Genomic DNA, 21,732 nt, shown 5'->3' with positions numbered 1-21,732 from the left:
CCCTACCTTGACGACTGGTTGATAAAGGCTCCGAGACATTCTCTCCGCTCGCAGGTCCGTCAAAAGTGGCCTTGCGTCTCTTCAAAGACTTAGGCCTCAATCTCAACCAAGACAAGTCGCAGCTCCTCCCATCCACAAGTATATCGTTTCTTGGTGCTATACTGGACACACAACAAACCAAAGCCTACCCAACTTTGGAAAGACAAGACAAGCTGTTCACGCTAGCGAAAAGAAAACAACAAAGAAAGTTTATTTCTGTCCGCAGCTACAAAGCATTACTGGGAATATCATCTTGCATAGACCTTGTTCCACATTGTCACCATCATATGCGTCCACTCCAAGAGGAGCTAGGCAAACAGTGGAAACAGTCAGGGGTCCTTCGAGGATTTTCTGCAGATAACGCCACAAATGATAGCTTCACTCCACTGGTGGACAATATCAGCAAATGTTTCCAAAGGAATGCAATTTTTAGCTCCGACTCCTCTGCGAACCATAACGACAGACTCATCTATGGTCGGATGGGGTGCATGCCTCCGAGACCTTCAAGTAAGCGACAAGTGGCCCCCTTCTCACCGTTCTCTTCATATTAATCTCCTAGAACTCAAGGCAGTAATCTTAGCATTGTTCGTGACCTCCCAGAACGCGAAATGCCAGTATTACGCAAGCTGGCATCACCAACAAGGGTCGTGGGGGCATGCCTTTTCGATAGCGTGGTCAGGAGTCTGTGCCTAAGCTTTTCCTCCCATTCCTCTTCTCCAAAGAGTGATAAGCAAGATCAAGTTGGAACCCTGTTGGATAATTCTTATTGCTCCACCTTGGCCACGTCAACCTTGGTACACGGAGCTTCTGCTACTATCTGCATGTTCACCCATCAGGTTGAAGCCGATTCCCGAGCTCCTCACCATCAACCAGGGCCAAGTGAGGCATCCGGACCCCAAGTCTCTCAGTTTATCGGCATGACTCCAGAGTTCAATGAATTCGGCCACTTTAACATCTCCAAGGATTGCAAGGACGTCCTTACCAAAGCCCGAGCTGATAGCACAAACAAAACTTATCGACTAAAGTGCAAGCGGTTCTGTCTTTGGTGCAACTCCACTAATACACATCCCGTTTTCTCGGTCTTGGAGGAAGTACGCTCAGGCCTTGCCTATGCGTCCATCAAAGTTCATTTAGCAGCCATATCTCGATACAGGAGAATATCCTGTAAACCATCTCTTTAGTATCAAAGACTTGTAAAACAATTCTTGCGAGGTCTCTTGATCTTTCCTTCTAGTGAAAGCCCCCCCCTCCGGCATGGCAGCTTAACATAGTCTTAGGACAACTGAGAGAGAGCCCGTTCGAGCCCATACACAGGGCGAATAACAAATATCTCACATGGAAAGTGGCGTGGCTCCCTGCCCATACATCCGTGAATAGTCAGCTAAATGCAAGCATTTACAATCCAGGAATCCTTTCTAAAGTTCATTCACAACAGGGTTATTCTACGCACCAATCCTAAATTTATCCCTAAGGTTACTTCAGACTTTCATATTAATGAACCTGTAGTACTGCGGTCATTCTTCCCTAATCCTCAAACTGCAGTAGAGAGAGATCTCCATTCGCTTGATTTTAGGAGATGCATCAAGTTTTATTTAAACAGAACAATATCATTTCGAAAAACAAACCAGCTGTTTATAGCCGTTAGTTCTCCGAGGAACGGATGCCCGGTAACTAAACAGACCATTTTCATACGGGATTGTAAATACCATACTCTTTTGCCATCAGAAAGCTGGTCGACCTTTGCAGGATAAGGTTTGTGCACATTCTACCAGAGCTGTATCCACGTCCTGTGCATTATTCTCCGGTGTATCTCTACTTGACATCTGCCAAGCCGCAACATGGAAGATGCCACATACTTTCACAAAACATTATTTCATGGATGCGGAGGTTCTCTGGGATGCAGCGGTTGGCCAAGCGGTCCTTCGACATGTGTTCCAATAAAGGTGAGCCATCTCATTCTTCCCACCGTGACAAATACTGCTTACTATTCTGATTCAAGCATGTGAATCTATGAAAGTTCCAATACTGGAGTAAGAACAGAAAGTACACAGGGAGGTTTCAGGACAAATCTGTTGGGGGGGGGGGGGGGGAGCTTGTCTTACAAGGAGGCCTACCTTTGTCCCTAGAGGGCTGGTACAGAGGGTTCCCCAAAGGAGAAACACATCCTCCTCTGCCCATTCTCATGTCCCCTCAGTATCTGAGGGGACCCACTGCTCCACCTCAGGGGAGGATTCCCTAGTTAGGGAACTGGGGCAACTGAGGCTGGAGGAGGCCAAACTGAGGCTGCAGTAGGTGGCTGTAGACAGGGTGGCCTTGGCAGTGGAGAGAGAAAGGCAGGATATGGGGTTAGCACCCCATGGTGGCAGCAGTTTCAGTTTCAGGGACACTAGGGTCAGGGAAGACTCTTTTGACTCTAGAAACTTAAAGTAGTCCAACCGCACAAGGTTTGTGATGACATATGCAAGTGGTTCACTGCTTTGGAGAGGGTCTGTAAGGTACAGATGGTTCCCCAAAGGCAGTGGGCAGTAATTTAGTGACCCTGCTTCACTGACCAGGGTAGGGACAGGCTCTCTACTACCAGAGAAGAAGATGCAGACAACTACACAGTTTTGAAGACAGCACTGTTAGATGGGTTTGGTCTGACTACTAAACCGTATAGGATCAAGTTCAGAGAGACCAAGGAGTCCTCCCAAGATTGGATAGACTTTGTGGACTGCTCTGTAAAAGTTCTGGAAGGCTAGTTACATGGGAGCAAAGTTAGTGTTTACCAGGGCTTGGATAACCTAATGCTAAGAGAGCACATTTTAAATAACTGTATCTGATCAGCTGCATCAATACCTGGTGGACTCTGATCTGATCAGAATTGGGAAAGAAGGCAGACAAATGGGTCTGCACCAGGGTGAGTAGGAAGACTTGCACAGGGGGTGATCGCAAAATGAAGGAAGCAGGTAATCATCAAGAGAAGGGTGGAGACAAAGAAAAATCAAGAGTCTTCCTTAGGCCCCCAAAACTCCTCTGGGAGTGGGAACAAAACCTCTTCCTCTAACTTTAAAAAGCCTTGATGCTATATTTGTAAAAACATAGGCCAGGAGACGGCTTCTGTCCTAAGAAAGGTACCAAGCCCTCCACCACTACTAACCCCTCTTCTACTCCTAGTGCCCCTAGCAGTAGTGATGGGACTACTAACAGTAGTCCGTCCAAGAGTGTAGCTGGGCTCACCTTAGGGACTGTGGTGGATTCTGGGCTGATTAAAGAGACCACTGAGGCAGTGCTACTCTCAGATGGGGGCGGTGACTTTGTCACCCTTGCTACCTAGAGTGTCTACTAGGGAATGCCTTGGACACTTCAGCTTGGGCTGAAATGGAACTGGAGCCCCATGCAGCAATGCTGGGCATCCTAGGGTAGATCTTTGCCCTCACAAGAGCACAGGCAAAGAAGCAAAAAGAGCAAGGAACCGTGTAGACTGGAACAGTGGCCAAAGAGCTTTCTAAACTTAAGAGCAGGAAGGGTAAGAAAGTACCCTCTGCTACAGCCTCCAGTGAGGATTCAACTCCTGAGGGAGACAAATCCACTCATTGGGTGAACCCAGCACCAGAGGAGCTGCAAGCTGACACAACTGAGCTCTTGGGTGCAGGGGGTCCGCCAGGGAGGAATTTAGTGGGGACTACAGACTTGTCCCACACTGGAGAGCTTGAGGCAGCAAGCTGCGGCGGATATCAGTGGCACACATAAGGTGTACTGGGAAGACAGTCTCCTGTACTCAAGAGTCAAGGGATCCCAAACCTGGTGCCACCAGGAGATTGGTGGTCCCTCTGAAGTACAGGGAGTTCCTGCTGACCTTAGCCCATGATATTGCCCTGGCAGGTCACTTGGGGCAATGCAAGACTTGGGACAGGCTGGTCCCACACTTTCACTGGCCCCACTTGTCTGAAGTCACAAAGGAGTTTTGTCGCTTCAATGTCACCTGTCAAGCCAGTGGTAAGACAGGTGACACTCCAAAGGCCCTCTTAATGCCAGTTCCAGTGGTTGGGGTATACTTTGAGAGGGCTGGGATGGATATTGTTGGCCCCCTGTACCCTCCAACAGCCTCTTGGGACAGATTGATACTGGTGGTAGTGGACCATGCCACCAGGTACCCAGAGGCCATTCCTCTTAGGACCACTACAGCTCCTGCAGTGGCCAAAGCCCTTCTTGGTATCTTTTCAAGAGTGTGTTTTCCTAAAGAGGTGATATCAGACAGGGGTGCAAACTGTCTGCTTACTTGAAAGCCATGTGAAAGGAATGTTGTTTGACTTACAAGTTCACCACTCCTTACCACCCCCAAACAAATGGCTTTGTGGAGGATATGATAATGGGACTCTCTGAAAAACTCAGAAGGAGATGGGATGTCCTGATACCATGCCTCCTCTTCGCCTATAGGGAGGTGCCTCAGAAGGGAGTGGGCTACAGCCCATTTGAACTTCTGTTTAGGCACCTTCTCTTGTTAGAGAAGGCTGGGAGCAACCTCTCAAGCAAGACATTGTGGATTATGTACTTGACCTTAGATCAAGGAAGGCTGAGTACATGAAGAGGGCCACTTAAAATTTTCAGGCTGGCCAGGAGTTGCAGAAACAATGGCATGACCAGAAGGCTGTATTGACTTTGTACTAGCTAGGACAGAAAGTGTGGGTCCTGGGGCCTGTGACTCCCAGGGCACTCCAGGACAAGTAGAGTGGTCCCCACACCATTGTGGAGAAACAGGGTGAGGTTACCTACGTAGTAGACCTAGGCACTTCCCAGAAGCCCCCTCGGGGGGGGGGGGGGGCTTCATGTAAATCGTCTTAAAACCTGCTATGACCGGTCTGATATGAATCTGCTCATGGCAACTGATGAGGAACAGGAAGAAGAGTGACCCTCTCTCTGACTTCTTCTCCCACAGTGCAGTTTATGGCTCAGTTGATAGAGAGGCAGTCAGCAAGCACTACTCCGAGTCCCAAAACGAAGACTGCAGAAACCTCCTCGGACAGTTTTCAGAACTGTTTTCTGACACACCTGGTCAAACCACATGGTGTGAGCACACCATTGACACGGGGGCAGCTTGCCTATTAAAAGTACAGGCAGCCTGATCATGTCAGAGACTGCATCAAGGCTGAAGACCTGAAGAGGCTAGACCTAAGAGTCATAGAGCCCTCAGACGGACCTTGGGCTAGTCCTATCGTACTATTCCCAAAACCCCACTCTGAGAATGGGAAAAGGGAAATTAGGTTTTGTGTAGACTACATGGGTGTCAACACTGTTACTAAAACAGATGCTCATCCTATCCATAGGGCAGATGAGCTTATAGATACACTGGCATCTGCTAATCATCTAAACACCTTTGATCTGCTGGTAGATCACGTTATCAGCATTTTCTACCTTTGGTGGGCACTGTCACTTCACTGTGATGCCCTTTGGGTTAAAAAAACGCACCTGCCACATTCCAGAGGCTGGTGAATAAAGTTCTCCAAGGACTGAAAGACTTCAATGCAGCTTACCTTGGTGATATAGCTGTCTTTAGCTCCACCTGGGAGGATCACCTGGTCCACCTAGGGAATATTTTAGAGGCTCTGCAAAGGGCAGGCCTCACCATCAAGGCCTCAAAGTGCCAGAGAGGGCAGGGGAAGGTGGTATATCTGGGCCACCTGGTAGGTGGAGGCCAGATTCAGCCACAATAGGGCAAAATCCAAACTGTTTTCAATTGGACTGCCCCTACTACCCAGACCCAGGTTCGAGCCTTTTTAGGCCTCACTGGGTACTACAGGAAATTCATTAAGTATTATGGCTCCATTGTAGCCCCTCTTAATGACCTCACCTCCCAAAAGATGCCCAAGAAAGTTTTTTGTGGACAGCTAGCTGCCAAAAAGCTTTTGAGCTCTGTGCTCTGCTCCTATTTTAAGAAGCCCAGACAACTCCAAGCAATTCATAGTACAGACCGATGCTTCTGAGTTAGGGGTTAAGACCGTACTGTCACAACTGAATACAGATGGCTAGGATCAACCTGTGGCTTTTATAAGCAGAAGGTTGACCCCCAGAGAAAAGTGTTGGTCAGCCACTGAAAGGGAGGCCTTTGCTGTGGTTTGAGCTTTGAAGAAGCTGAGGCCATACTTGTTTGGCACACACGTCCTTATTCAGATAGACCCCAGGCCCCTTCTATGGTTAAAACACATAAAAGGTGAAAATCCCAAACTATTAAGGTGATCCATATCCCTATGGGGAATGGGCTATACAGTGGAACATAGACCTGGGAGTAACCACTCCAACGCAGATGGATTCTCCAGATTTTTCCACTTAGACAATAAAGATTTATCTGGACAAGGTTAACCTTATTGTCCTTCGTTTGGGGGGGGGGGGGGGTTATGTAGGAAAGTGCCCTCTTTTTGGCATTGTCACCCCCACTTTCTGCCTGCTGTCGGTGTGTTTTGACTGTATTCACTGGGATCCTGCTAACCAGGAGGCCAGTGACTCTGCTCTCTCCCCCTAAATTTGGTTGTTCATGACTTACTACACCCCACAATTGGCATACTGGTGCCCCCATGTAGTTCCGTAGTATATGCTACATAGGTCCCCAGGGCATTGAGGGCACCAGGGGTTCCCCAGGGGCTGCAGCATGTATTATGTCACTCATGGGAGCCCATGCAAAATGTCTGCAGGCCTGCCATTGCAGCCTGTGTGAAAAGGTGCATGCACCCTTTCACTACAGGTCACTGTACCAAGTCACTGTAAGTCACCCCTATAGTGGGCCCTCCTAGCCTAGAGGGCAGGGTGCAAATGCCTGGGTGTGAGGGCACCTCTGCATGAGCAGAGGTGCCCCTGCGAACTCCAGCTCCATTTTCTTGGACTTCACAAGTGCGGGAAAGCCATTTTACTCATGTACTGGACACAGCTACATAATGGTAACTCCGAACCTGGGCATGTTTGTTATCAAACATGTCGGAATCATACCCCAATACTGTTGTCAGTATCGATTGTATCATTCCATGCAATCTGGGGGCTCCTTAGAGGAGCTACCAGTTTGGAGGGTTTCCCCGGGCAGCCTGCACTGCTTCAATCCTACAGACAGGTTTCTGCCCTCCTGCTGCTTGACCAGCTCAAGCTCAGGAAGACAGAACAAAGGACTTCCAAATGGAGTGTTGCCTCCCTCTCCCAGAGGAAGTAGGTGTTACGTGGCTTGGGAGGGGTCGCCTTCCCAAGCCACTGGTATGCTTTGAAGGGCACATTTGGTGCCCTTCTTGCATAAACCGGTTTGCACCAGTGTCGGGGACCCCAGGTCCCTGCTGTGGCGTGAAACTGGACAATGGAAAGGGGAGTAACCACTCCACTGTCCATCAACACCCCAGTGGTGGTGTCCAGAGCTCCTCCAGGTGGCCACTTGATTCTGCCATCTTGAATCTAAGGTGGACAGAGGCCTATGGGAGCATCTTAGTGGCCAGGTCAGGCAGGTGACGACGTCATTGCCCCCTCCTGATAGGTGGTCACTCTGGTAGGTGACCAATTCCCCTTCCTGGGCTATTTAGAGACTCCCTCTTGGGTGGGGTCCTGAGATTTGTCGTGCAAGAATCCAGCAGGACTCCTCTGCATCGTTTATTTAATCTTCTGGCCACCGGAAGCACAACTAAACCCTCCAGGAACTGACAGTCTGCATCCACAGCAACAACTCTGTTTGCAACATTGTGTTCGATGGCATCTGTCGCTGTAGATACACATGTTGTGCATAGCCCGCCATCTGGTGTTGGGTCGGAGTGTTACAAGTTGTTTTTCTTCGAAGAAGTCTTTCGAGTCACGGGACCGAGGGACTCCTCCTCTTTGTCTCCATTGCGCATGGGCGTCGACTCCATCTTCGATTGTTTTCTTTCCGCCATCGGGTTCGGACGTGTTCCTTTCGCTCCGGGTTTCGGAACGGAAAGTTAGCTCAAAATCGGAAAATTACGTCAGTATTGTTGCGTTCGGGATCGGGTTAGATAGCATCGACATCGCATCGATAAGATAACATCTCCGTTGCCCTTCGGGGTAGTTTTCGATCCCCCGTCGGGGCCTGGTCGGCCCGACCGCGTGTGACATCGACGCTGATGGAACGGACCCCGTTCCGTTTCTGTCATAAATGCCACAACAAATACCCATATACAGACCAACATTCGTTCTGTAACCTGTGCCTGTCGCCCGAGCACAGGGAAGAAACTTGTGAGGCCTGTCGTGCGTTCCGGTCCCGAAAAACGCTCCGTGACCGCCGAGCCAGAAGACTGCAAATGGCGTCCACGCCGACAGGACACCAAGGTTTCGAGGAACAAGAAGAAGTAGAAGCCTTCTCGATCCATGAATCGGACTCGGACGAATTCGACGACCATGAAACAGTGAGTAAGACGTCGAAGATAGCACATAAGAAAACTAACAAGGCCCAGGGTACGCCACTGCCGTCAGGCAATGGCTCAACCCATAAACTCGGTGACCGACCATCGGCACCGAAGAAGGCCGAAATAGTGCAGAGATCGTCCGACTCGGGTCGAGACACAGGCACCCAGCCATCTCGGGACCGAGATAGTGCTGCCGGCAAAGATCGACGCCGAGATAGCGGAGCCGAAGCTGCTCGACGCAGAGACAGCGGCACCGAGGAGGATCGACGCCGAGAGGGGCCGGCTCCGAAAAAGAGGAAAGTCGCCTCAGAGCCGAAAAAGAGCGTGGACATGGTTTCGGTGCCAAAGCGACCCGCAACCGAGCCAACTACCGGTTCCTATTCAGAGGAACAATCACTGTCCTCTCAGATGCGAAAGCATAGATTCGAAGAGGAATTACAATCCACCGAGGTGGACCACACTCAAAAAAGGATTTTTATACAGAGTGGAACAGGGAAAATAAGCACCCTTCCCCCTATTAGGAGGAAGAGGAGACTGGAGTTCCAACAAGAACAAACACCACAAACAAAACTGGTGAAGAAGGTAACTCCGCCACCCTCTCCTCCACCTGTGGCTACCATTTCACCAGCACAGACTCCGTCACATTCACCGGCTCACACCACCTTAAGCCAAGGTGACCAGGACCAAGATGCTTGGGACTTATACGACGCCCCAGTGTCGGACAACAGTCCTGAGGCGTATCCTACAAAGCCCTCACCACCAGAAGACAGCACAGCATATTCACAAGTGGTGGCTAGAGCAGCAGAGTTCCACAACGTGTCTCTACACTCGGAGCCTGTCGAAGATGACTTCCTCTTCAACACCCTCTCTTCCACACATAGCACCTACCAAAGCCTGCCTATGCTCCCAGGAATGCTAAGGCACGCAAAGGACATATTCAAAGAGCCTGTCAAAAGTAGGGCAATAACACCGAGGGTGGGAAAAAAATATAAAGCACCTCCCTCAGACCCAGCTTTCATCACCTCACAACTGCCACCAGATTCGGTTGTGGTAGGGGCGGCTCGCAAGAGAGCAAACTCCCACACATCGGGCGATGCACCTCCCCCAGATAAGGAGAGCCGAAAGTTCGCTGCAGCCGGTAAAAGGGTCGCAGTACAGGCTGCAAACCAGTGGCGCATTGCAAACTCTCAATCGCTCCTGCGATATGACAGAGCCCACTGGGATGAGATGCAACACCTCATTGAGCATCTACCCACAGAACTACAAAAGAGGGCGAAACAAGTGGTTGAGGAGGGCCAAAACATCTCCAATAACTAGATACGCTCCTCTATGGACACAGCGGACACAGCAGCAAGAACGGTTAAAACGGCAGTAACCATCCGAAGGCACGCGTGGCTACGAACATCTGGTTTTAAACCAGAGATACAGCAGGCGGTGCTCAATATGCCATTCAATGAGCAACAATTGTTCGGACCTGAAGTGGACACGGCAATTGAGAAGCTAAAAAAGGACACTGACACTGCAAAAGCCATGGGCGCACTCTACTCCCCGCAGAGCAGAGGCACTTTCAACACCTTCCGCAAGACAACCTTTAGAGGGGAAAATTTCAAGGCCCCAAAACACCTACAAACAAACAGTGACTCACAGGTCACTCATCCCCTCCACACAACACCAGTGGGGGGAAGAATAAGTCAGTATTACCAAGAGTGGGAAAACATAACAACAGACACTTGGGTCTTAGCAATTATCCAACATGGTTATTGCATAGAATTTCTACAAATCCCTCCAAACATACCACCAAAGGCACAAAATATATCAAAACAACATTCGGACCTCCTAGAAATAGAAGTTCAAGCATTACTGCAAAAGAACGCAATAGAACTGGTACCAGATACACAAACAAATACAGGGGTTTACTCACTGTACTTTCTAATACCAAAGAAGGACAAAACACTGAGACCAATCCTAGACCTCAGAACACTAAACACATACATCAAATCAGAACACTTTCACATGGTCACGCTACAGGAAGTGTTACCATTGCTAAAGCAACAAGATTACATGACAACCTTAGATCTCAAAGACGCGTATTTCCACATACCAATACATCCGTCGCACAGGAAATACCTAAGGTTCGTGTTCAAAGGAATACATTACCAATTCAAAGTATTGCCCTTCGGTTTAACAACTGCACCAAGAGTCTTCACAAAGTGCCTAGCAGTAGTGGCTGCACACATCAGAAGGCAGCAAATACACGTATTCCCGTATCTAGACGACTGGCTAATCAAGACCGACTCACTGACAAGGTGCTCACACCACACAGATCAGGTCATACAAACCCTCTACAAACTCGGTTTCACCATCAACTATGCGAAATCACACATTCTGCCGTGCAAGGTACAACAATACCTAGGAGCCACAATAGATACAACAAAGGGAATAGCCACTCCAAGTCCACAAAGGGTTCAAAATTTCCAAAAGATTATACAACGCATGTATCCAACACGAAAAATACAGGCGAAGATGATATTACAACTACTAGGCATGATGTCCTCATGCATAGCCATTGTCCCACACGCAAGGTTGCACATGCGGCCCTTACAACAGTGCCTAGCATCACAATGGTCTCAAGCACAGGGTCAGCTTCTAGATCTGGTGTTGATAGACCGCCTAACATACCTCTCGCTTCTATGGTGGAACAACATACATTTATACAAAGGGCAGCCTTTCCAAGACCCAGTGCCACAATACGTGATAACAACAGATGCTTCCATGACCGGGTGGGGAGCACACCTCAATCACCACAGCATACAAGGACAATGGGACGTACATCAAAGAAAGCTGCATATAAATCACCTCGAACTACTAGCAGTTTTCCAAGCATTAAAAGCATTTCAACCAATCATAACTCACAAATACATTCTTGTCAAAACGGACAACATGACAACAATGTATTATCTAAACAAACAGGGGGGGACACACTCGACACAGCTGTGCCTGCTGGCACAAAAAATATGGCAATGGGCAATTCACAACCACATTCGCCTAATAGCAGTTTATTCCAGGGATCCAGAATCAACTTGCAGACAATCTCTCTCGAGATCACCAACAGGTCCACGAGTGGGAAATTCACCCCCAAATTCTAAACACTTACTTCAAACGTTGGGGAACACCTCAAATAGAGTTATTTGCAACAAAGGAGAACGCAAAATGCCAAAACTTCGCATCCAGATACCCACACAGGCAGTCTCAAGGCAATGCCCTATGGATGAACTGGTCAGGGATATTTGCGTACGCTTTTCCCCCTCTCCCTCTCCTTCCATATCTAGTAAACAAATTGAGTCAAAACAGACTCAAACTCATACTGATAGCACCAACGTGGGCAAGGCAACCATGGTACACAACACTGCTAGACCTATCAGTAGTACCCCACGTCAAGTTGCCCAACAGGCCAGATCTGTTAACACAACACAAACAACAGATCAGGCATCCAAACCCAGCATCGCTGAATCTAGCAATCTGGCTCCTGAAATCCTAGAATTCGGACACTTAAACCTCACCCAAGAATGTATGGAAGTCATAAAGCAAGCCAGAAGACCATCCACTAGACACTGCTATGCAAGCAAATGGAAAAGGTTTGTTTGCTACTGCCATCATAATCAAATTCAACCATTACACACATCTCCAAAAGATGTAGTGGGTTACTTACTACACTTACAAAAATCGAACCTGGCCTTCTCTTCCATTAAAATACACCTAGCAGCAATATCTGCATACCTGCAGATTACCCATTCAACGTCACTATTTGGGATACCTGTCATTAAAGCGTTTATGGAAGGCCTCAAAAGAATTATACCACCAAGGACACCACCCGTTCCTTCATGGAACCTCAACATCGTCTTAACAAGACTCATGGGTCCACCCTTTGAACCTATGCACTCTTGCGAAATACAATTCCTAACATGGAAAGTTGCATTTCTCATCGCCATCACATCTCTAAGAAGAGTAAGTGAAATTCAGGCGTTTACAATACAAGAACCTTTTATCCAACTACACAAAAATAAAGTAGTCCTAAGGACCAATCCTAAATTTTTGCCAAAGGTTATTTCACCGTTCCACCTAAATCAAACGGTAGAGCTACCAGTGTTCTTCCCACAGCCAGATTCCATAGCTGAAAGGGCACTACATACATTAGACGTCAAAAGAGCACTAATGTACTACATCGACAGAACTAAAAACATCAGAAAAACTAAACAACTGTTTATTGCATTTCAAAAACCTCACGCAGGAAACCCAATATCGAAACAGGGTATAGCCAGATGGATAGTTAAGTGCATCCAAATCTGCTACCTTAAAGCAAAAAGACAACTGCCCATTACACCAAGGGCACACTCAACCAGAAAGAAAGGTGCTACCATGGCCTTCCTAGGGAATATTCCAATGCACGAAATATGTAAGGCAGCCACATGGTCTACGCCTCACACATTTACCAAGCACTACTGTGTAGACGTGCTATCAGCACAACAAGCCACAGTAGGTCAAGCCGTACTAAGAACCTTATTTCAAACTACTTCCACTCCTACAGGCTGAGCCACCGCTTTTGGGGAGATAACTGCTTACTAGTGTATGCACAACATGTGTATCTACAGCGACAGATGCCATCGAACTGAAAATGTCACTTACCCAGTGTACATCTGTTCGTGGCATCAGTCGCTGAAGATTCACATGTGCCCACCCACCTCCCCGGGAGCCTGTAGCCGTTTGGAAGTTAGCTTCAACTTTGTACATTTGTAAATATATTAAATCTTAGATAGGTACATACTTATTCACTCCATTGCATGGGCACTATTACTAACAAACAACTCCTACCTCACCCTCTGCGGGGAAAACAATCGAAGATGGAGTCGACGCCCATGCGCAATGGAGACAAAGAGGAGGAGTCCCTCGGTCCCGTGACTCGAAAGACTTCTTCGAAGAAAAACAACTTATAACACTCCGACCCAACACCAGATGGCGGGCTATGCACAACATGTGAATCTTCAGCGACTGATGCCACGAACAGATGTACACTGGGTAAGTGACATTTTCATTACACGGCTCCTTCCAGCAACTGCAATATTTCCCCGTCTGTGCATCCTTCGAGGGCAACAAGTCTTCAGTCTGCACGTGATGGAAGAAGGAATCTCCCTTGGAGTGAAGGAGTCACTCCCCTGCATCCGAAGGCAACAACGAGCGGCTGAGTGGATCTCCTCTCCTCCTCCAGAGCTGCAGTGGTCTAGAGTGGTCGCCTTGGTCCTCTCTACCAGCTTTCCAACTTGGGAGACGGTAAGCCCTTGCCTGTCCACGCAGGACAGTATCCCCATGCACTGCATCTCTTGCAGCCACCAAGGCTTGTTGGCATCTCCTCCAAGAGATCATCAGACTCCCTGCAGCCCCAACACTCTTCCATGCGAAGCACAGCCCTCTGCGTGCTGTTCCTGCAACGTGGGACTCCTTCCAAGTTGTGCTGCCTGGGCCTCACCGCGACTCCTGTGCTTTCTGCCTGCGGGTACCCTGTGGTGGCTGCCTCCACTTCCTGTGACTCTCCTCACTGCTGAGGGTCGCCCAGGACTCCGCTTCGTGTGTTGAGTCTTGGACCTTGCTGGTCCCCAGCCCCTCCATATTTCTTCTACCACGGCCTTTGCCTTTGCCAAGGCTTGTTAGCGTTTTTTCCAGACCACTGACCGACTGCAATCCTTCTTCCGACGTGGGATGTCAACTGCATCGCTTAAGGAACTCTCCAGCTGCTGCAGTGCTGCATTGCTACCTGCCTTCGTCCACCATCGAGCTGGTCTTGCATCCACAGACGGGTAAGTAGTCGCTCCTGCCACCACCAGACACTCCACTGTGCCGTTTCTCTCTCTCTCACACAGACACACACACACACACACAGACACCATCCCCACACCCGGGGCCTTCAGTACTTAGTATTATTTTCACTGTTTTCTACTGACTCCTAACGTGTATATAATAGTATTTTTGCTTACCACTAGGTGGGGTATTGCCTATGTAGTATTTTGATATTTGTGTTACCATAGTAAAGTAACTTTTATTTTTGTAACACTGGTTCTTTTTGTGTGTAAGTGCTGTGTGACTGCAGTGGTATTGCATAAGCTTTGCATGTCTCCTAGATAAGTCTTGGCTGCTCATCCACAGCTACCTCTAGAGATCCTTGCTTCCTAGACACTGACTACACCTCACTAATAGGGGATACCTGGACCTGGTGTAAGGTGATTACACCATAGGTATTCACCACACACCAGGCCAGCTTCCTTCATAGGTCAACACCGGGCAAGGTTCAAATCAGTACCAAGTGTGCACCCACAGCAGCACAGGGACGGCCCGGTGCAGCGGTCAATGTTAACCAATGGAGACTGGGTGAAGGAAGATGCGCTGCTCGCAGGTGAGTATAATGGTGTTAGCTTATTCTCCTGGGGTTAAGCTAAGCACAGGTGGGGCCACAAGGCAGCATCAAATTTACACCCTCAGCAGCACAGGGGAGGCTGCATGCAGAGTGCCAACACAGCGTCTGACACCAAATGCAAATCTGTGGGGGAGATCATTTTGATCAGCTGCCCAGGTAAGTTCTGATGCCCTGGGACGTAGGGACACCAACGGTCCAGCTCCCCAAGGCCCATGGGCTCTGGGTGCAGGGATGTCCCTATGGCGTCTGCAACAACTTACCGGGCAGGTCGCAGTCAAGGGGAGTCTTCGGTTTGAGGCTGCAGGCTTTGAGGCAGAGTCTGGCAGGGGTCAGCCCATAGGGGACTTCACAGGACCGGTGGGCCACTTGGACTCGGGCAGTGAGTGTCTGGAACACAGGTGGGTCCGGAGGCGGTTTCCTGGTTCCTCAGGGCATAGTACTCTTTCTTTTAAAGTTGATTTCTTCTTGAAATGGTCCACTGTTCTCGGGAGACCTTGATCTTTGTCGAAAGCAGGCAGTCCTCCCAAAGCTTTGGAGGTTGCTGGGCTGCATGACAGGTCATCTTTTGGCGCAGGATCATTAAGGGTTGGTGTCTGGAGTCTTCTCTGCTGATGCGACTCTGTAGTGTCCGGCTCTTCTTAGGCTGTCAGGAATCTGAGTTCTAGGGTTCAGGGGTCCCACGTAAATACTGAATTTAGTGGCGTTACAGGGAGTGCCAGGTAGTAGCCAATAGGCTACTCAGCTTGTGTGACTGCACCCTTTTTATGACCGCTTCAGTTGGGAAGTGAGCATAACCCTAACCCTTGTGGCCTAATTCCTTCCAAACAAGAAGGAGGAATTTAAAAAGTAGTGTCCACTTCAGCTCGTCCAGCTTAGGTATGGGACTGGCATGAAGTGGGCACTCATCCTAATTTAACTAATTTTCCTGCCAGTCCTGCCGCCAAAAGTTGGGGCAGGAACTGGTGTCGGCCTTCTCTACCAATTAGAGAGGCCTGCTGGGCCCCACTACAAGGGCGGCAAGGACTTGAAGCTCCCCACCCTGGAATGTCCATCCTACCTGGATGAGGAGATAAACCTCCACCCAGAGCAGGCCTTTGTTCTGAGCCCTTGAGAGCATTGGCCCACACCTCAGGGGGCCAGAACTCTGTCTAAGGTGGCTGCACTGGTTTTGACCAGTAAGTGTCCACGCTAGGAGTTTTCATGGGGGCACCTCCAAGGTGCCCTCTGAGTGCATGTGTTAATAAATCCATCACTGGATTCAGCGAGGGTGTATTCATACGAGATGTTTGATTCCAAACATCCCTATTTTCAGTGAAGCCATCATGTAACTGGGGACCAGTGTCCAGCACCTGTACTTAAAATGGCTTCTGTGTTCAGTTACTGTGTCTGAGAATTGACAGACATAGCAGGGGCATATCTGCTCATGCAGTTATGCCCTCACATGTAATACAGTGCACCCTGCCTTTAGGGGTGGGAGGCCTGCTAGAGGGGTGACTTACATATATTGCATGCATTGTAAAGGGGACAGCAGCACTGGGTGCACTTAGTGAGGGCGTCGCGGAGGGTGGCACAATTAGTGCTGCACCCCTCAAGGGCCTTCCTTTAGTGCCCCATGCCATAGGTACCAGGGGTACCATTTACTAGGGTCTTACAGCGATAGCGAAAGATTTGCAAATTGGGGAAAATGACTGTGCAGTTCTGGGGGAAAGATATCTGGCACTGGGGACATGTTTAGCAGGGACCCAGAGTACTTTCAGTCGAAATTGCACCAGAAACCAGGCAAAAGGTGGAGAGTTGACCATCTCAAAAGAGGCACTTTCCTACAGTGGTCATCTGAGATGAGCTCTGGAGTTCTGAGGGTATACTTAGTGGGAATTGCCTACTTTTTCAGCAAGATAATTCCCTATGGAAAAATGATCTCATCTTTAATAAAGTTAACTGGGTAGCATACATTTCTTTCTGCGTTTAGTAGAAATGCTATAGATGACCTAAAATATCTCAGGATTTCATTAGTAGTCTTAGTTGCAAGAGGAAATTGGAAAGTAAATACCCAACATACATTTCTGCAAGTGATTATAGGAAAATCCAAATACCGATGGCCTCCAATGTCTGGCGATTTGACTAGTACCTAGTAAATTTCATGGAGTGTCCCTAGTGGTGTGCACAATGCCAGTACTTAATTGCTGTATAATTTGAATGTACAAGTTCGCAGCCTTCATAATTTAGGGGGTCTCAAGTTTGGAAGAATGAAAAAAAGAGTCACAAACCTATTGACACTTGTTTTACTAGAGAAATCCTGCTTCTAGTGAGCAACAGTGGAAACATTTTCCTACAAAACATTTACTTTTCTGGATGATATAACTCCTGCATAATAAGTTTGTGGGAGTTGACAAACTTCGAAGCTTAACAAATTGACAATTTTGCACTTTAAGAAGGTGTAAAGTTTATTGAAATTGGCTGTCTTAAACAACTTCACAAAGGTAATTTTAACTTTGCACGTCTCTAGTTACCAGCTTCATGTATGTCTGAATGTGGCTTCCACACTTGAGGTAGAGGCTTTTTTTAAACTGAGTATTTAACTGCTACGTTAGAGGTCTCACTGACTGACTCCACATGTAATTTTGAAAGCAAATATATTTGCTTATTACTTAACATGAATAGTAAAACCTCTGTTGTGAAATTTGACGTGCAGTATAATCAGTACAAAAGCTGAAAAAAGTCTTAGGATGCCACGTACTGCTGTCAAGCTTTGTTTTTATAGGTATGTATGAACACACCCTACTCCTAAAAGTAGAATAGGCATATAGAATTCAGGCTGAAACAACGGGTATGCTATTAATCAGTTTTCTTTCTACTTGGTGTCTTACAATGTGGAATCTGTTATGTTGCAGGTGGGATATTCAAAGGATTCGCGAACAGAGGATCCTGCAGAGACTGCAGCTTCGAATGTACAAGAAGAAGGGGATTCAGGAGTCTGAGCCGGAGCTTACCTCATTTTTCCCTGAGCCGGATGATGGTACGTTTCTTTAAAAGTAGACTTCAGCACCTTTTTTGTGCTTGAGTGGGCTTGTGTTGTAATTAATAGTCTGATAGAATTTAGTACACAAGTTATTTGTGTCTTGAAAAGACTGTAAAATTCCCCCAACCCAGTCTCAAGACTCTTAAAGATATAAACAAGACCTTTCTTTTACACAGGGAAATGGTAGACAGACAGTGAAATACTTCAATAAAAACTATCTGGCATGCAAATCTGGTGAAGGCAAGAGACGAAGTAGAACTCTGTGATGGGTGTTGTGGAGGGCACACCACTAAAACGCAGCACACTCTTCGAAGTTGGCCTCCAGGGACATTGTAGGGGAAAATGATATATTACAAGGGTTTAAGATTTACTCGAGGTTACTCAAAATCTGTATGGCACAAGAAGACAGCAGACATCTTCTACATAGAGTAGTATCTGAACGGGATAGCTGTGGCGGCACTCAAGCCTACCTGCAAGAGCCCATTGCTGTAAAGGAAATCGTGAATGCTATAAAGGGGATACTTTGAAGAAACCCCTGGATCCGATGGGCTCCCCACAGAAGTCTATAAGGAGCTCAAAGCTACCTCATACCTGACTGACGTATACCAGAAAACTCTGGAAACTGGTAAGCACAAGAGGATTGGAAAGGATGAAAACACTAAGGGGGTCATTATGACCCCGGCGGTGAGTGGTAATGTGGCGGTAGTACCACCAACAGGGTGGCGGTACATACCGCCACATTATGAGAATGGCGGGTTGGCTGCAGCCAACCCCCTCTTCTCCACTCAGACTGCCATGGCGGTAGCTGCCGCCGGGCCAGAGATGTCAATCTCCAGCCCGGCGGCTGCTATAGTACCAGCGGTGGAATTTTGAGTCCGCCTACCACCATGGTTAACACCACAAAAACTATGGAGGTAGGCCCTACCGGTAGCAGGGAATTGCTTCCCTGTCACTAGTAGGTGGTTTAACCACCCGACGCCCCCCCCCCCAATACATGCATTTTTACACACATACATCCAGTCATGCTCGCACACATTCGTACACACATTCACACTGACATGCAGACACGCACTCGCATTACCATTCTTACACGCCTTCACACACATGCATACACCCACGCAAACAACACTACACACACACACACACACACACACACACGCATTCATGCACACAACCCCACACACACCACCCCTCACACCCCTCCCCTGTCGGAAGTCCAACTTACCTTCTTCCAGGTGGTCTTCCGGCAGGGAACGGGTAGGGCCGCTGCTACCGCCAGCAGCGCCCGCCATCAGAACACCGCCAGGCCGTATCACAGGTCACGATACGGTTGGCGGCGGTCAACTGGCGCGCTGCTGCTGGTGGTAGCAGCGCCACATTACCACCATCGCCACTATGATCAATGCCAGATTTCCACTATTCTTGTGGCGGACGTCCGGCAATGATCATAGTATGGCAGATGGATAGTAGCCGCAGTGACGGGTTTTTTGGTGGCCGTCACCACGGCGGTAGGCGTTTTTTACCACCAATGACATAAATAGGGCCTAAGTCCTATAGACCATTATCTTTAAGGAACTTAGGCAATAATATCCTTGTTCGGGTCATTGCTAATTGGGTGACGCTGCTGATAAAATAATGTGGTCTTCCTGGAGCAGCTGGGATTTATCCTGGGTGAGCCAACCTCTATCAGTCTAAGAAACCTATTCATTCCCATGAACCACATTTGACATGATAGTGATGCAGTTTCTAGATTCAAAGAGGGCTTTTGACTCTCTTAGAGTGTGTAGGAAGTTGGCTCTGTATTTACTATATATAAAGTGAGAGATAGCATGCACAGAGTCCACCCCCTTAGAGGTAAGATAGTGGCAAATTTCGATAATCCTAATTCTCTACTTAGTGGTAGTGTGGTCGAGCAGTAGGCTTATCAGAGGGTAGTGTTAAGCATTTGTTGTACACACAGGCAATAAATGAGGAACACACACCCAAAGACTTAACTCCAGGCCAATAGTTATTATATGGAAAAAATATATATTTTCTTTATTTTAGAACCACAAGATTGAAGATTTGAAGTAAATACATAAAATGCAAGGTACTCCACACAGGTAAGTAAGGAACTTTGAATTAGAGCAGTAACATACACAGCTTTAGTTAAAATGGCAATAAGCTATTTTAAAAGTGGACACTTAGTGTAAAAATCAACAGTTCCTGGGGGGAGGTAAGTTTTGTTTAGTTTTTCAGGTAAGTAAGGCACTTTCAATTTCCTGGGCATAGGCAGCCCACTGTTGGGGGTTCAAGGCAACCCCAAAGTCACTGCACCAGCAACACAGGGCCGGTCAGGTGCAGAGGTCAAAGGAGGGCCCAAAACACATAGGCGCCTATGGAGAACAGGGGTGCTCCGGTTCCGGTCTGCCAACAGGTAAGTCCTGTGTCTTTGGGGGGCAAACCAGGGGGGTTTTGTAGAGCACGGGGGGACACAAGTAGGCACACAAAACACACCCTCAGCAGCACAGGGGCGGCCGGGTGCAGTGTGTAAAGCAGGTGTCGGGTTGTCAATAGGAAACAATGGAGGGACCCGGGGGTCACTCTAGCGGTGCAGGCAGGGCACAGGGGGGCTTTTCGGGCCAGCCACCGACTGGGCTAGGCAGAGGATCGCCTGATGGTCACTCATGCACTGGAGTTCGGTTCCTTCTGGTCCTAGGGGCTGCGGGTGCAGTGCTTGGTCTAGGCGTCTGATTCCTTGTTTCAGGCATCGCTGTGGAGGTCCAAGGGGGCCGTCTCGGGTTACTCACAAGGTCACAGTTGCCCGGGAGTCCTCCCTGTGGTGTTGGTTCTCTGGAGCTCGAGCCGGGGCGTCTGGTGCAGAGTGTGAAGTCTCACTCTTCCGGCAGGAAGAGTGAAGTCTTTAAAAGTTGCAAGAAAGTTGCAAAGTTGTTGCTGTTTTTTGAACAGTGCCGCTGTTCACGGGAGTTTCTTGGTCCTTCGGGTTCAGGGCAGTCCTCTGAGGCTTCAGATGTCACTGGTCCCTGTCGGATGCGTCGCTGTGCAGGTTCTTTGAGTCTGGAGACAGGCCGGTAGGGCTGGGACCAAGTCAGTTGTCGTCTTCATCGTCTCTGCAGGGCTTTCAGGTCAGCAGTCCTCCTTCTTGTTGAAGGTTGCAGGAATCTGATTTCCTGGGTGCCCCTAAATACTAAATTTAGGGGTGTGTTTAGGTCAGTAGGGCAGTATCCAATGGCTACTGTCCTGGAGGGTGGCTACACCCTCTTTGTGCCTCCTCTCTGAGCGGAGGGGTCCACATCCCTAATCCTATTGGGGGAATACTCCAATCTCAAGATGGAGGATTTCTAAAGGCAGGGGTTACCTTAGCGCAGGGCACCTTAGAGGCTGTCATGACTGGTGGGTGACTCCTCCTTGTTTTCCTCATTATCTCCTCCAGCCTGGCTGCCAAAAGTGGGGGCAGTGGCCGGAGGGGCGAGCATCTCCACTAGCTGGGATGCCCTGGGGTGCTGGCTCACTGCCAGGTGTTATAGTTCCTGCATGGGGAGGTGGGAAGCACCTCCACCCAGTACAGGCTTTGTTTCTGGCCATAGAGTGACAAAGGCACTCTCCCCATGTGGCCAGAAACTCGTCTGGTTGTGGCAGACTGGCAGAAACTGGTCAGCCTAGCACTAGGAGTTGGACTAGTATTCAGGGGGCATCTCTAAGATGCCCTCTGGGTGCATTTTACAATAAATTCCACACTGGCATCAGTGTGCATTTATTGTGCTGAGAAGTTTGATACCAAGCTTCCCAGATTTCAGTGTAGCCATTATGGAACTATGGAGTTCGTGTTTGACAAACTCCCAGAC

The 21,732-nt window shown here is 48.5% G+C and overlaps 1 protein-coding gene across 3 annotated transcripts in view; it reads left to right on the top strand.

Annotated features, from left to right (window-relative positions):
• The window catches only part of MSL1 (MSL complex subunit 1), a 149,036-nt gene that overhangs the window by 79,703 nt on the left and 47,601 nt on the right, over positions 1-21,732 (top strand). For 2 of the 3 annotated variants that reach the window (XR_011204730.1, XM_069237413.1), the window contains exon 6: positions 17,760-17,884. Coding sequence is in view for 2 of the 3 variants with exons in the window: in XM_069237413.1 (XP_069093514.1) it covers positions 17,760-17,884 (125 nt within the window). In the remaining variant the exon portion in view is untranslated. Of the gene's footprint in view, positions 1-17,759; positions 17,885-19,933; positions 19,985-21,732 lie in introns of those variants that run through there. The other variant, XM_069237414.1, reaches the window with a different exon arrangement.

Source organism: Pleurodeles waltl, chromosome 6, assembly GCF_031143425.1.
Source record: "Pleurodeles waltl isolate 20211129_DDA chromosome 6, aPleWal1.hap1.20221129, whole genome shotgun sequence".
Taxonomy (NCBI): Eukaryota; Metazoa; Chordata; class Amphibia; order Caudata; family Salamandridae; genus Pleurodeles; species Pleurodeles waltl.
The sequence above is the reverse complement of the archived record's forward strand: the minus strand, read 5'-3'. Positions and strand labels throughout refer to the sequence as shown.